This window comes from Syngnathus acus, chromosome 9, assembly GCF_901709675.1.
Source record: "Syngnathus acus chromosome 9, fSynAcu1.2, whole genome shotgun sequence".
Lineage (NCBI taxonomy): Eukaryota > Metazoa > Chordata > Actinopteri > Syngnathiformes > Syngnathidae > Syngnathus > Syngnathus acus.
In genome coordinates this window covers 17,307,526-17,322,580 of record NC_051094.1, presented here as the reverse complement: position 1 = coordinate 17,322,580, position 15,055 = coordinate 17,307,526, and the positions used below count along the sequence as shown (strand labels likewise).

Sequence of the window (15,055 nt, the reverse complement as noted above, 5' to 3'; positions counted from 1 at the left end):
AGAACAACTTAGATTGCTTAGTCTGCAGCTGGTCAATCAGTTCAAAGGATCTTAGCGCTTTGTTCTACTACTTTGTTAAGACAGGACAAGTTTGGTTAATTATTAAAGGTTACATTCCAACATAATCATAGGATCAAACTAATCTATCAACCCTAACATATCCATCCTGTTTATCATATGATTATGTCACCCCGATTAACAAACATAAGCAAGAAAATATAATAAAGATAGAAAAATAAAAATAGAAACACAGAAACATCATTGTATTCATCACATGTGAGGCATTTTCAACGGTCAAATCATCAGGTTTCTGTGAAAAACGTTCAGCCAATCAGCATTATCGCAATCTTCTGTCCGCAGCGCATTAAAATCATCATATTCGACATGCCTGAGATGTTGTATTCACACTTCAGCTACGGTAGAAGACACAGATCTTGATACAGCTGACTTCAAACTTGAGATAACACAGGTTGTAAACGAGCACAACAATACCACCACAACAAGCATAGGAGTCACAAGTTCCAACAGCAGTTGCCACCAAGTGCCAGAGAATAGCCATGGAAAGAAACCCCATTGATGTGGGACTTTGTCTTTTGACATGGCCTGCTGTAAGTTCTTCAGTGAGTTCACGGCGTCGTTGATGTGAGTGTCATTAACTCCTGGAATGTATGTGCAACAGGAAGTCCCAATGATGTGGCACACGCCACCTTGCTCTGCAGTCATCAAGTCCAGAACCATCCTGTTTTGCAAGACCATTAGTCCAATAGCCTGAATCTCTCTGTTTTGTCCATCATTGACAGCGAGAGAGATTCAGAAAAGATTGGAAACGATAGTTCAGTGTCTCGATGAAGAGTGTTTCCAACTCCGATCCAAGGAAAACGCGCATGAACGACTCTGTCTCCGACGGACCACACTTTGTGGCTGTCAGGGACATTCGCACCCCAGACGGGGTAATGTGGTTCAAAGGCTGGAACAGCCCTGCGTCTTTCAGTTTGAGTGCTCTGATCATGCTATCTGCCAAGGACTGTTCCTCTTCTGCTTTTTGCAAATATTGTATCATTCACTAGTCAATTTTATTGCCCTTTTGAACTGGGCAAATAGGAGTGTTTGCGGGAAGAGTTTGAGCTCTTCCTCATGATTCCTCCTAACCAAAGACCATTTATGACAGGGGCTATCCCATTTATTGCCTCCTGTTTTAAAGGAGATTTTCTGATCTTGGTTGGATTTGTACTGGGGGAATGGACGTTAAAAGTCTTACATCAGATGGGCCCTTTGTCCACAGTTTTTCAGGAAGCCCAGCCAATTCCCCCTCCTCCTTTTCATTCAAACAAGTGTTGATTAGCCAGGGAAGCGCATAAGCGCGTGCCCTTAACAGCTACACCACTTCCTCATAGCTATTTAGTCACTTTTCAATCATCTTCCGATTGCTTCAAGCAAAAGTTTGAAAAGCTTGAGAAAATTTTAACTTAATGGTATGACGCCAAATGTCTTAGAGAATCCATATGTCGTAAAGCAGGCATGTCAAACATACGGCCCGCGGGCCGGACCCGGCCCGTTGGATGATTTAATCCGGCCCGTCATAAATTTCTGAGTATGTCAAAAAAAGAAGCGAGTCACTAGCTCATTTCTATCAAAAGTTATGATTCTTTAAAATAAATACAACTCAAATGCTCCCTCCGGCCGCTAGAGGGCAGTAAATGTGTAAAAGAGCTCACGTCCAGCATGCGGCACTGACACGAGTTAGTACCAGGAAATAAACATTCGCAACGTGATGTGTCCAACTAGAAATAACTACTACTAAACAAGTTATCGGTCAACACACCCTTCCCAAAATGGCACTGTCAAAAAAAACAAAAGTGGACACGGAGTGCAGGGTTTTCCAGGAAAAATGGACTGAGAATTATTTATTCAGGGAAGTGAGTGCAAAACCAGTGTGCTTGGTTTGTAATCAGCAAGTTGCAGTGTTCAAAGAGTTTAATATTCGGTGCCACTACGAGACTCATCATAAAGACAAGTATGACCACTTGAAAGGACAAATAAGAAAAGACGAGATAAACAAATTGGTCGCTGGTCTGAAGAAACAGCAGTCTGCTTTTACGCGCAGCCGCGATATCGCTGATGGGGCTGTAAGAGCCAGCTACATTATTGCCAACGAGCTGGTGCAGGCATCCAAGCCATTTGCTGATGGGGAGTTTGTAAAAACATGCATGCTGAAGGCTGCAGAAGTCGTGTGCCCTGAAAAGAGACCTGCCTTTGCCAATATTAGTCTAACGAGGAACACTGTCGCAGATCGGGTGACAGAACTCTCAAGTGACTTGAGCAGCCAATTGAAAGAGAAAATCAAATCATTTATCGCATTTTCAATTGCAATAGATGAGAGCACCGATGTCACAGATATTGCTCAACTGGCCATATTCATTAGAGGTGTTGATGAAACTTTGACCATCACCGAGGAGCTGCTTGAATTGGTGCCCATTAATGACACCACAACAGCAGATGACATTTTCAGCGCTCTCGTTGGAGCGCTGGACAAGGTGGAGGCGGACTGGTCCCGTGCTGTGAGCCTGGCGACCGACGGTGCGCCATCAATGGTGGGGAGAAAGGCAGGCGTTGCCACAAAATTCCGTGACAAAATACAGACCGCAAATGGAGGACAGGAGTTTTGGGCATTTCACTGTATTTTGCACCAGGAGGCGTTATGTTGCAAAACACTGCAAATGGACCATGTTATGAGCGTGGTTGTGAAAACTGTCAATTTCATCAGAGCTCGCGGTCTAAATCACCGCCAGTTTGACTCATTTCTCAGTGATCATGACATTCATGCTGGCCTACCATACCACACTGACGTGCGCTGGTTAAGCAGAGGTGCAGTACTAAAGCGCTTCTTTGAGCTACGAGGCGAAATTGGACATTTTATGGAGAAGGGACGCCCAGTAAAGGAACTTCAATGCAAGGAATGGGTGCAGGATCTTGCCTTCATGGTAGATATTACGCAACACTTGAATACACTTAACACTACATTGCAGGGCCGTAACAGAGTTGTCACTCAATATTACGACAGCATAAGTGCGTTCAAGATGAAACTGTCACTGTGGGACACGCAGCTATCCAGCGGTGACACCACGCACTTCTCATGTCTCACAGCTGTACGTCCGAAGGCACCGGATCGTCCCGATTTGGATAAATATAAAGACAACATAACAGATTTGCTGCGAGAGTTTGAGCGGAGGTTTCAGGTTTTCAGTGAACTTGAGAACAAGTTCGGCTTTTTTCGCTCGCCATTTACAGTGAAGCCTTCTGATGTGCCAGCTGACATTCAGCTCGAGCTTATTGACTTGCAGTGCGATTCCGCTATGAAGGATAAATTTGGGTCCGTGGGATTGGATACGTTTTATCAGTATCTTGTGCCAGGTTACCCCAAATTAACAGCCATGGCTGCAAAGGTTCTCTCCATGTTTGGGACTACTTATCTTTGTGAACAGGTGTTCTCCGTGATGAACAATAATAAAACAAAGCAGCGCTCAAGGTTAACAAATGAACACTTGAATGACATTGTTAAATGTGCTGCTACTCAGGATTTGACACCTGATATCGACGCACTTGTAAAGGCAAAAAGATGCCAAGTTTCAGGAGCCAGCAGCAGCAAGTAGACTGCAGGAGTGCAGTGAGAGAGAGAAAAAAGTGTGATGACACGACATTTGTTTGCACTCATGAATACAGATCATTAAAAATAAGATTAATCTGGTTTCATATTAAAGACATTTAATATTGTGCAGTATATTCTCAGCTTCAGTAGGCCCAGCCTAGTAGTTTGAGCTGATGTAGTCTAATCTTATTGCCCATGCACTGCTAAAACTTTTATTTTGTATTTTTATTTATTATTATTTCAAAGCAGTATGACAATTAAGGCAAAACATTTTTTTTCATAGCTCCCACTTGAGTTTGTTTAGTGTGGTGAGTTGGTTCAGGTGTAAAACTGCATTCACTCAACTGTTAAAATAAACCAGTTGTTAACACATTCAATGCCAAACATGAAAATAATTTTTTTTCTCCATTGTTTGTGAATAAATGTGTTGTGCTTAGAAAATATCCCTTGTCATCCGTGATTATAATATGTAGGGTAGGCTACAAATGTAGGCTGAATGATAAAGCATAGTACTGAAAAACAAAGCTAAATAGTTGGAGTTGACATTCTTTTACTGATCCGGCCCACCTGAGAACAGAAAGTCTGGATCCGGCCCCAGAGCCAAACTGAGTTTGACATGCCTGTCGTAAAGTGTTGTATTATTACTATCTTTCACTATCTGTCCTACTCCCTCCCTCCTTCTGAGGCTTGGCGACGCCCATGCCTCACACCTTGACAAACTTTTTGGGAGGATGTGTTCTTTACTACATATGATTCTATCATCATTTAATTTGACTTTCTTTCCAAAACGCTTCTCAATTTCCCAGTTCACACATCTTCTGCAGGTGTTACTGGTTCTCCTGTTTTTTTCTCTAGTTAATTATCAATCCAAAAGCAACTTTTTTTTTCTCTCTCAGCATTTAACTTACTCAAAATCACCCTTCAAAGTCGCTCTACTAATTTTCCATAGTAGTCTCCAACAACTTCAAACATTCGACCTGTATTTTCCTTTCATTCAGGCAATCATTCAACCTTGCTCATTTGCATCTGACACACAGTCTCCAAAAAGGAGTCTTTCCATCACATTGGTCTCAATTTATCCAAGCTCTCCACACAACATTCATAACTCAATCTCTCGGATTTAACTCACATATAGAAGTTTGTATAATCTTATAACACAACCAATCAATTATTCATATTAAATGTAGCATTGCAATGTCTTAAATTCACAATTTTGCTTCTTCCAATTCCTGAAAGCATGTTCTGTCAGGGTTTTTTTTTTCTTCGAAATTCTCATGAAGGCTCGACACTAATATGCACTTGTGTGGCTCAGTTTCTGCCCGCAAACAGATTTCTCTCTTTTCCTCTCATTTTTATTTTTCAAAATTGTTTCTGTTTTGCGGTGCAAATTGGATAGACCACAGTCTAGCAAATTTCTTTGCCCTAAAAGTTTAGCCAATTTCATCATTTTAACACATACGCACACACATGCACAGCTCTCGCTCGCTAAAGGTAGGTCCCGGCACCAATGATTCGTCACAGGCTGGCCATTTCCTGCAGTCGATCATGAGCTGGCTCCCGCCCACACACGCGAGGACAGCACATTCTAATTCTTTATTTATCTTTAAGAAGCAAGTTGTATTTATTTACCACTTGATTTGCAAATTTTAACTTTAGTGTGCAAGCAATTTGATCCCAGGTCATTTGTCATTCTATAATCTGACAATGAATCTAAACCAAAAGTAACATGTTTTTTTTTTTTGTTGTTTTTTTTTTCTTTTACCGTATTTTTCGGACTAAAAGTCGCTCCGGAATATAGGTCTCATTAGCCATAAAATGCACAATAACGTGAAAAAAAACATAAGTCGCTCCGGAGTATAAGTCGCATTTTGGGGGAAATTTATTCGACAAAATCCAACACCAAGAACAGACATGAACGAGCAACAACAGGCTAAACGATAGGTATGCTAACGTGACATAAACACAAACGAAGAGCTGAGAATGGGCCTGACGTAACATTCAGTTATTCAAAAAACTATTACATAAATAACACGTTTATAAAACCATCTGTCATTCATTAAATCCATCGATCGTCCTTTATGTCAACAATAGGTGCCGCGCCGCTGACGGCGCTTGCACTTCAAAATATTCCACTGGCCCATATAACGATATATAAATTATATATCAAATAACTATTATATAAGCAATAATATTATCAAACCATCTGTGTCACTCCAAATCATTAAATCCATTGATCAAATTCCTCGTTCTTTCGTGTGCGCCCTGACGTCAGCCTCGTCGTTATTCCACAGATCTAGTATATAACTATATTGTAGCGTTAACAAAGTACAAGGAAAGACGTGGGTTTGGTAAACGGCTCTTTATTTAACAAAACAAGAGTTCAACTGTAACGATAAAAACATATACAAGTTGCTACACGAAATAAAATATATCAAATAACTATAACATAAATAGTTAACCACCACACGGCCCCAAGCACCGACGTCGACTTCCAGGCGTGTGGCGCCGTGGACTTCCATCCCCGGAGGTGGCACTTCCAGCCACGGAGGTGGAAGAGAGCTCCATAGAATAGGACCGGGCGTGCGTAAAAGCCATGTCCGAGCCCCATCCACCGTCCCCGGACAGCCACCCGGCCGAGCACTGGCCCCCGACTTCCATCCACGGAGGTGAAAGAGAGCTCCGTAGAGTAGGACCGGGCGTGCGTAAAAGCCATGTCCGAGCCCCATCCACCGTCCCCGGACAGCCACCCGGCCGAGCGCCGGCCCCCGACTTCCATCCACGGAGGTGAAAGAAAGCTCCGTAGAGTAGGACCGGGCGTGCGTAAAAGCCATAATAGTTTTTCAAACCTTCCGTGTCAATCCAAATCATTAAATCCTTCAAACTCTTCGTCCTCCGTGTCACTTACAAACAAAGCCGCTAATGATGCCGGTAGTACGTGGGGACCTGCGTGAAAAAGCTGACTTTGACTTTGAAGCTGGCCTCCCACCCCACGCAAAATTTAAGGAAAATAGTCTGTTTCGTTTGTGCTTTGTTTGTGCTGGTTTGTGCCGTAAATATGTTTGTTTGTGCAGTAACGGTTTTCTAGTTATAAAAGATTATTTTATAGGTCACCCAGAGTTCACCCAGCCCCCCATCTGCTCCAAACGTCCGTTTGGTACCGTTAGTTTGTGCTTCGTTTGTGCATTTGACATCACAAAAATCACGAAAACTTCATAGATACGCCGCACCGGACTACAAGCTTATGCAAAAAGTAGCTTATAGTCCAGAAAATACTGTAGAACTTGAAGCAGTGGGTTTTTTTTTTTTCATGTAAATGCCCAGCTGTAGTTTAAGGATAAAGAGGATGCAGACTTTATCTTCATGTAGGGCTGTCACAAACAAACAGTTTTAGAATTGCTTATCTTATCAAGTTTCCCATCGATTACTCTGGTAAAATTCTGAGTCATACAGGGTTTTTCTTTTCCAACTTATTTTTGCGTTTGACACAACTGGTTGACTTTTTCCCGAGCCCTACTTTTATGGAATCTACAAACCGGATTCGGTTGAAGTTGGGAAATTGTGTAAAATGTAAATAAGAAACAAAATACAATGATTTGAAAATCCTTTTCAACCTATATTCAATTGAATACACTACAAAGACAACATATTTAATGCTCAAACTCATAAACTTTATTTTATTTTTCAAATAATAATTAACTTAGAATTTCATGGCTGCAACACGTGCAGTAGAAGTTGGGAAAGGGCATGTTTACCACTTCGTTACATCACCTTTCCTTTTAATAACACTCAATAAACGTTTTGGAAGAGAGGAGACTAATTCTCTTAGCTTCTCATGTGAAATTCTTTCCCATTCTTGCTTGATGAACCGCTTCAGTTGTTCAACAGTCTTCCCTGTCGTATTTTACGCTCCGTAATGCGCCACACATTTTCAATGGGAGACAGGTCTGGACTGCAAGCGGGCCAGGGGAGAACCTAGACCAGGGGTGGCCAACCAGTCAGAGACTAAGAGCCACATTTTTTACTGTGTCATCGCAAAGAGCCACATCATACACATGAGCACACATGAACACACACACACACACGCACACAAACACGCACGCACACGCACGCACACGCACGCACGCACACACACACACACACGCACACACACCCCTCTGCTCAGCCAAATTTATTGTGTGACATTATTATGTCACGCACCAACATGATAATGACAAATTGACTCCTACAGTACTAAAACCACAGACCAAAGACCACATTTTCAACAATGAGCATTGTGTGCATTGTCTCACACAGACAAACTCTCAGTTCAACAAATTCCACAAACAAAAACATACGTTTTTTCACTTACTATGTGTGGCGGGACAGACCATTCGTTTGAGTTCGTCGTTTTCAGGAGACAAGATTTCAATAACGTCACTGAGGCATATTTTAACGAACTCCACTTCATTGTATGGCTTTTTAGCCCGTGCAATGTTCCAAGCCAGTTGAAACAATGCAAGTGTGACAGTCTCTGAGTGCTTCGTAATTTTTTTGAAAAACTGTACCTATTTTTCTGCCTGACTTTTCAAAGTCTCCAAACTTGTGCTTGCGAAATTCAGTCCCTTTTGCAAAGTCCTTATCGATATTGGCATGAAGTGAGCTGAAGTGGCGCTGACCATTTGAAGCTTTTAAATGCGCCAATGACGTCCGACATATCAGGCAGAATGGCTTGCCATAGCATTCAACAAAAAACAACTTTAACTCTGTTAAAAACGTCCTGTGTTCATCGTCATATATTCGTTTAGCTGTGCATTTTTTCCTTGCCATTTTGGCAAGCGTCTTGTCAGCCTTTCTGGACCTAATGGGCCCCCGTAGTCACAGTCGCCATTCATAAAAAAAGCGGGCAAAACCAATTCACCTCACGCGCATGCGCGTTTGACCAAAATACCATATTGAACTCAAGCGAAGCAAATACGCACGAAAAATAAACACAAATGTTGATATGAACGTAAAAGAGCCGCATGAAACTAGCCAAAGAGCCGCATGCGGCTCGCGAGCCGCGGGTTGGCCACCGCTGACCTAGACTCTTTTACTTAGATGCCACGCTGTTGTAACACGTGCGGAATGTGGCTTGTCATTATCTTGCTGAAATAAGCAGCGGCGTCCATGAAAAAGAGGTCGCTTGGACGGCAGCATATGTTGCTCCAAAATCGGTATGTACTTTTCAACATTTATGTTGTCTTCACAGAAATGTAAGTCGCCTATGCCATGGGAACTAATGCACCCCCATACCATCACAGATGTTGGCTTTTGAACTTTGCGTTGATAACAGTCCGGATGGTCCGCTTCCTCTTTGGTCCGGAGGACACAACGTCCAGTGTTTCCAAAAACAATTTGAAAAGTGGACTCATCAGACCACAAAACACTTTTTCATTGTGCATCAGTCCATTTTACATGAGCTCGGGCCCAGAGAACCTGGCGGCGTTGTTCATAAACGGCTTTGGCTCTGAATGGTAGAGTTTCAACTCGCACTTACTGATGTAGTGATGAACTGTATTTACTGACAGTGGTTTTCTGAAGTTTTCCTGAGCCCATTTGGTGATATCCTTTACACACTTATGTCGGTTTTTAAGGCTGTGCCGTCTGAGGGATCGAAGGTCACGGTCATTTAGTCTTGGTTTCTGGGCGTGGCGGTTACGTGCAGTGATTTCACCAGATTCTCTGAACCTTTTGATGATATTATGGACCGTAGATATTGAAAACCCTAAATTCCTTGTTCTGAAACTGTTCAACTATTTTCTCACGCAGTTGTGGACTAAGTGGTGAACCTTGCCCCATCCTTGCTTGTCAATGACTGAGCATGTTTGGGGAGGCTCCTTTTATACCCAATCATGGTACCCAATTAGCCTGATCACATGTGGGATGTTCCAAATAGGTGTTTGATGAGCTTCTCTCAGCTTTCTCTGTATTTTTTGCCATCTTTCCCAACTTCTACTGGAAGTGTTGCAGCCATGAAATTCGAAGTTAATTATTATATGGCAAAAAACAAATTTATCAGTTTGAACATTAAATATGTTCTCTTTGTAGTGTATTCAATTGAATATGGGTTGAGAAGGATTTTCAAATTGTTGTATTTTGGTTTTATTTACATTTTACACAATTTCCCAACTTCAACCGAATCCGGTTTGTATGTAGAAACACAAGTAATTCTTAGTCCTCCATCTCTCTTAGTAGGCATTTGGAGCTGTGAAGCTTAGTACCCACTATTTCATTTGTTTCTGTGAATTTTCACTTTACGTATTAATGTATTTCCAGAACGTGACTTTGCAGCTCCTCCATGACAAAGACTCCCCGACAACAATTAAAAAGGAAGAGTTGGCAGATCAAGAAGAGGACACAGGTAAAGATGATTTGAAACAAGAAGACAAGAAAATATGTAACACATTCCTTGGAAATGAAGAATGTGGTGTCAGCAAACCCAAAAGGGAGGCAGTTTGTGAGACAAAGGATGACCATCACCACAGAGGTGAGGACCAAATGTCAGATGGAGCTGAAGTACAGGCACCATTATCCGTTTTAAAGGAACAGTTTGACTTGGAAGCATTAGAGACCACACACATGCCAACGTTAGGATCTCAAAAGAAGCAGGCGCAGGCAGTAGATGACACCAGTGAGGCTGCAAATCCAGAGGCTGGACCTCATGAGACTGTCTTAACTGAGGTCGAACAGGAGCAGAATGCTGACTTGAGTGAAGTGTCTGAGACAAGAATGGAAAATACAGAAACCTCAGGAGAAATGGATCCCGACTCTCAGAAATCTTTTGAACCCCCAGTTAAGCCGCCTCCACCACCAAATGAAGTTCTGCTCAGTCAGGCTAAAGAAAAAAGGTGGGTGCTTGCTTAGGAGTTCCTAATATTTTTCCTTGACCTTGTTGGTGCATGTTGAAGTATTGCTTGCATTTTTTGATATGGACTCACAATTATAGGTTGCAAATAATCATTTATGAGACAGGGAGCATCTTGAACGAACTCAGAATGTACCGTATTTTCCGCCCTAAAAGGCGCACCGGGTTATAAGGCGCACCTTCAATGAACGGCCCATTTTAAAACTTTGTCCATATATAAGGCGCACCGGCTTATAAGGCGCATAAAATAGAAGCTATACTGCATCAAACTGAGGTTGACTAGGGTTGCGGTATGCATCCACTAGCCAATAACCAACGAGCCCTCTGTAAACAATCGCGTTTCTCAAACGATCTCCTATAAAATGATCAGAACTGACTAAAGTTCGATCTAACGCATTGGTACTACTTACCTATGTTTCCCTTCCATATCGATCCGTAGATTTACTCGAAACATTAACAGAGCAGCCTATTTTGACATGAAATAGCCTGGTACGTATAGCAGCTATCGCAATAGCATTAGCCATCCGCAAAGTCTCACGAGCCTCAGCGAAGTGTAAACAATCGCGTTTCTCAAACGATCTCCTATAAAATGATCGGAACTGACTAAAGTTCGATCCAACGCATTGGTACTACTTACCTATGTTTCCCTTCCATATCGATCCGTAGATTTACTCGAAACATTAACAGAGCAGCCTATTTTGACATGAAATAGCCTGGTACGTATAGCAGCTATCGCAATAGCATTAGCCATCCGCAAAGTCTCACGAGCCTCACCTCGCAATCTCCCATGAGCCTCAGCAAAGTGTAAACAATCGCGTTTCTCAAACGATCTCCTATAAAATGATCGGAACTGACTAAAGTTCGATCCAACGCATTGGTACTACTTACCTATGTTTCCCTTCCATATCGATCCGTAGATTTACTCGAAACATTAACAGAGCAGCCTATTTTGGCATGAAATAGCCTGGTACGTATAGCAGCTATCGCAATAGCATTAGCCATCCGCAAAGTCTCACGAGCCTCACCTCGCAATCTCCCATGAGCCTCAGCAAAGTGTAAACAATCGCGTTTCTCAAACGATCTCCTATAAAATGATCGGAACTGACTAAAGTTCGATCTAACGCATTGGTACTACTTACCTATGTTTCCCTTCCATATCGATCCGTAGATTTACTCGAAACATTAACAGAGCAGCCTATTTTGACATGAAATAGCCTGGTACGTATAGCAGCTATCGCAATAGCATTAGCCATCCGCAAAGTCTCACGAGCCTCACCTCGCAATCTCCCATGAGCCTCAGCAAAGTGTAAACAATCGCGTTTCTCAAACGATCTCCTATAAAATGATCGGAACTGACTAAAGTTCGATCCAACGCATTGGTACTACTTACCTATGTTTCCCTTCCATATCGATCCGTAGATTTACTCGAAACATTAACAGAGCAGCCTATTTTGACATGAAATAGCCTGGTACGTATAGCAGCTATCGCAATAGCATTAGCCATCCGCAAAGTCTCACGAGCCTCACCTCGCAATCTCCCATGAGCCTCAGCAAAGTGTAAACAATCGCGTTTCTCAAACGATCTCCTATAAAATGATCGGAACTGACTAAAGTTCGATCTAACGCATTGGTACTACTTACCTATGTTTCCCTTCCATATCGATCCGTAGATTTACTCGAAACATTAACAGAGCAGCCTATTTTGACAGGAAATAGCCTCGCGGGTACAACAGCTATTCGGTGACGCCCCCTGACTACAGTTGCCGTAATGCTGGGAAGCGATGCGACCTTGTAATTTATTAGTCGTACTAAAACGTACTGAAACATTTTGGCAGAGCACTGTGTACAACCAGTATGGATCAACAAATTCATCAGTTGATCCATATATAAGGTGCACTGGCCTATAAGGCGCACTGTCGGCTTTTGAGAAAATTTTAGGTTTTTAGGTGCGCCTTTTAGGGCGGAAAATACGGTACTTCTTTTTCAAGTGCATGCTGCACTTGGCCAAATAATACAATGCCACAAAGTCTCCTTTCATGCTATGTCGCTCTTTTTCTCTCGCTCGCTCTCCCTCTCTTGCCCTCTCTTTCTTTCTCTCTCACTCTCTCCATCTATCTCTCCCCACCTCTTCGCCCTCTCTCTGTTACGTATGCTTTCAAAGCACTTTAGAAGAATATTTTTAAAGGTACTGTCTAGTTACTGTCATATTCCTCTGCCTCTGATTCTGTTGTCTCAGTGTGACTGGAAAATTGCCAATGGAAAACGGAGAGACCATTTTCCAGGTCCGAGCCAATGACAAATCCACTTCGCATCCAGTTTTGGAAGAGGAGGAGGAGGTGGTAAGCAGGAATTACATAAGTCTATATTTTGTTTTCTATCATATATTTGTAACTATTTTTTTGTCATGAATTACATATGTCAAACTGAATCCAATATATTTGAGTGATGTGTTAATATTGAATTAAATAATTTAGATATATTGCTATTTGGAGATGTGGTTTTCACATATTTGGTTGGTTAATTAGTGTAACATTTTTGTATTTCAGAGTTTAAAGGGATGCCCACCACCAGCTCCGCTGTTTGGTGATAATAATGACGATGATGACCCTGACTGGCCAAGTTAAAATGCAATGAAAATTCAAGCTAAGCAGATCAGAGACCATGCCTGCCTCATCTAATGAATTTGAAAAAATGACCAAATCAGATTCTGATCTTGATTTCTTATATGAAATCTGTTTAAGATAATGTGGACATAAAAAGCTTGCAAACCCCAGTTCAAAAGCCCAGTTTTTGTTTTAAAAAAAATTGAGACAAAGTGTAGGATCTCAAAACTGTTCCACAATTAATGTGACTTAACATATGCAACCCCACCTCTTCCAATCTTGAAGAGATGGAGAAAAAATAAACACGAACTAATGTGTTTACACAAGTGTGAAAACCTGGAATGCGACTGTGTTCTGAACTGGACTATCATAGTCACAATAATGTTAAATAGAAGTAAAGAGACATATACGTTTCCTTATACTTTTTGCAGTCTAGCAGATGCTTGAAGGTTTTGTGCTAACACTGGCTTTGTTTACATGGATGTGTGGTAAATTCTCTTCGGCGATCAGCTGGTCTTCAAAAGCAAACGGTGGAAAAGTGGCTGGCTCGGGGAAGGAAAACTTCAGTGACACACGGCTGATTGGGGAAAGATTTTATTCAACCGATGTCAGAATTGAAGTGTCTCTCTATAGCCAAAAGTGTCAAGTCCCTTTGTCTTCCCGCCCTCGAATCTTATACCCCGCGCCCCCACCTCACTCGAGCGCACGCACACGAGGGCTGCTGGATGACCTCTGACCCACCAGCCTGCCTTGCTGATTCTACACAGTTGGCCAACCACTGTATATATACATCCTGGTGCCAGGAAGTCTGCCATTTCGCATATATATATATACAGTGCCTTGCGAAAGTATTCGGCCCCCTTGAACCTTTCAACATTTCGCGACATTTCAGGCTTCAAACATAAAGATATAAAAGTTTAATTTTTTGTCAAGAATCAACAACAAGTGGGACACAATCGTGAAGTGGAACAAAATTTATTGGATAATTTTAACTTTTTTAACAAATAAAAAACTGAAAAGTGGGGCGTGCAATATTATTCGGCCCCCTTGCGCTAATACTTTGTAGCGCCACCTTTTGCTGCAATTACAGCTGCAAGTCGCTTGGGGTATGTCTCTATCAGTTTTGCACATCGAGAGACTGGAATTCTTGCCCATTCTTCCTTGCAAAACAGCTTGCGTTGAATTAGTGGGAGCTCTGAGCTTGTTTCTCAGAAACGAGCCGGTCACATCGAGGCGTAATCGGAGACAATGACACCCGAAGTTTTTTTTGTGGGGCCCGATACGAAATGACCCACGGACCGGTACCGGGCCGCGGCCCGGTGGTTGGGGACCTCTGGTCTGGAGGATACATCTCAGCTCCATTAGGAAGTGTTAACTCAACATAACAGTCCAAATGAGAAAAATATGTGAAATAATACTAAGCTTTAAAGTAGAAATGGATGGAGCGATGTACCTGTAATGATGCATAGTAGTGGTAGCAGGGCCTTGGACAAATTGTAAAGCCTTTTGGAACGTCTGAAATGTGTTTGGGTTAAGGTCAGGTGCGCGCTAACTCCCAGTTAACGTGGGTTTGAATATGACTGGTTAAATCTAAACACAGTCACATCCCAAGACGTTGTGCACAATTGTTCAATGACATTATTTCAGTCATTTTTACTCCCCGCTCTCAAAAAATACACTGTATGTGATTAAAAAAAACGTTTAAGTTGTACATGTTATATATCTCATTTAATAGTGGGAAATGGTTTCAAGCGGTATCTTAGTCTGATTTTTTAAAGAAAATAACCCAGCATTTTAACAGTTATATGTAGACTTATTACTCTTACATCATCATAGTAGGTTTTTGAGCTAGCAGTTTTCCTCTTGTCTTACATTTCAAACAATAGTATGGGTAATTTTTCACATTAACAAAACAGAGTATGA

At 41.9% G+C, this 15,055-nt stretch overlaps 1 protein-coding gene across 1 annotated transcript in view; it reads left to right on the top strand.

Annotated features, from left to right (window-relative positions):
* LOC119127525 (FK506-binding protein 15-like) overlaps positions 1–13,542 on the top strand; it is a 51,240-nt gene extending 37,698 nt beyond the window's left edge. The window contains exons 8-10 of the mRNA XM_037259512.1: positions 9,941–10,512; positions 12,766–12,868; positions 13,076–13,542. Of these exons, the coding sequence (XP_037115407.1) occupies positions 9,941–10,512; positions 12,766–12,868; positions 13,076–13,153 (753 nt within the window). The 3' untranslated portion in view covers positions 13,154–13,542. The remainder of the gene's footprint in view (positions 1–9,940; positions 10,513–12,765; positions 12,869–13,075) is intronic.
* Positions 13,543–15,055: the final 1,513 nt, after the last annotated feature.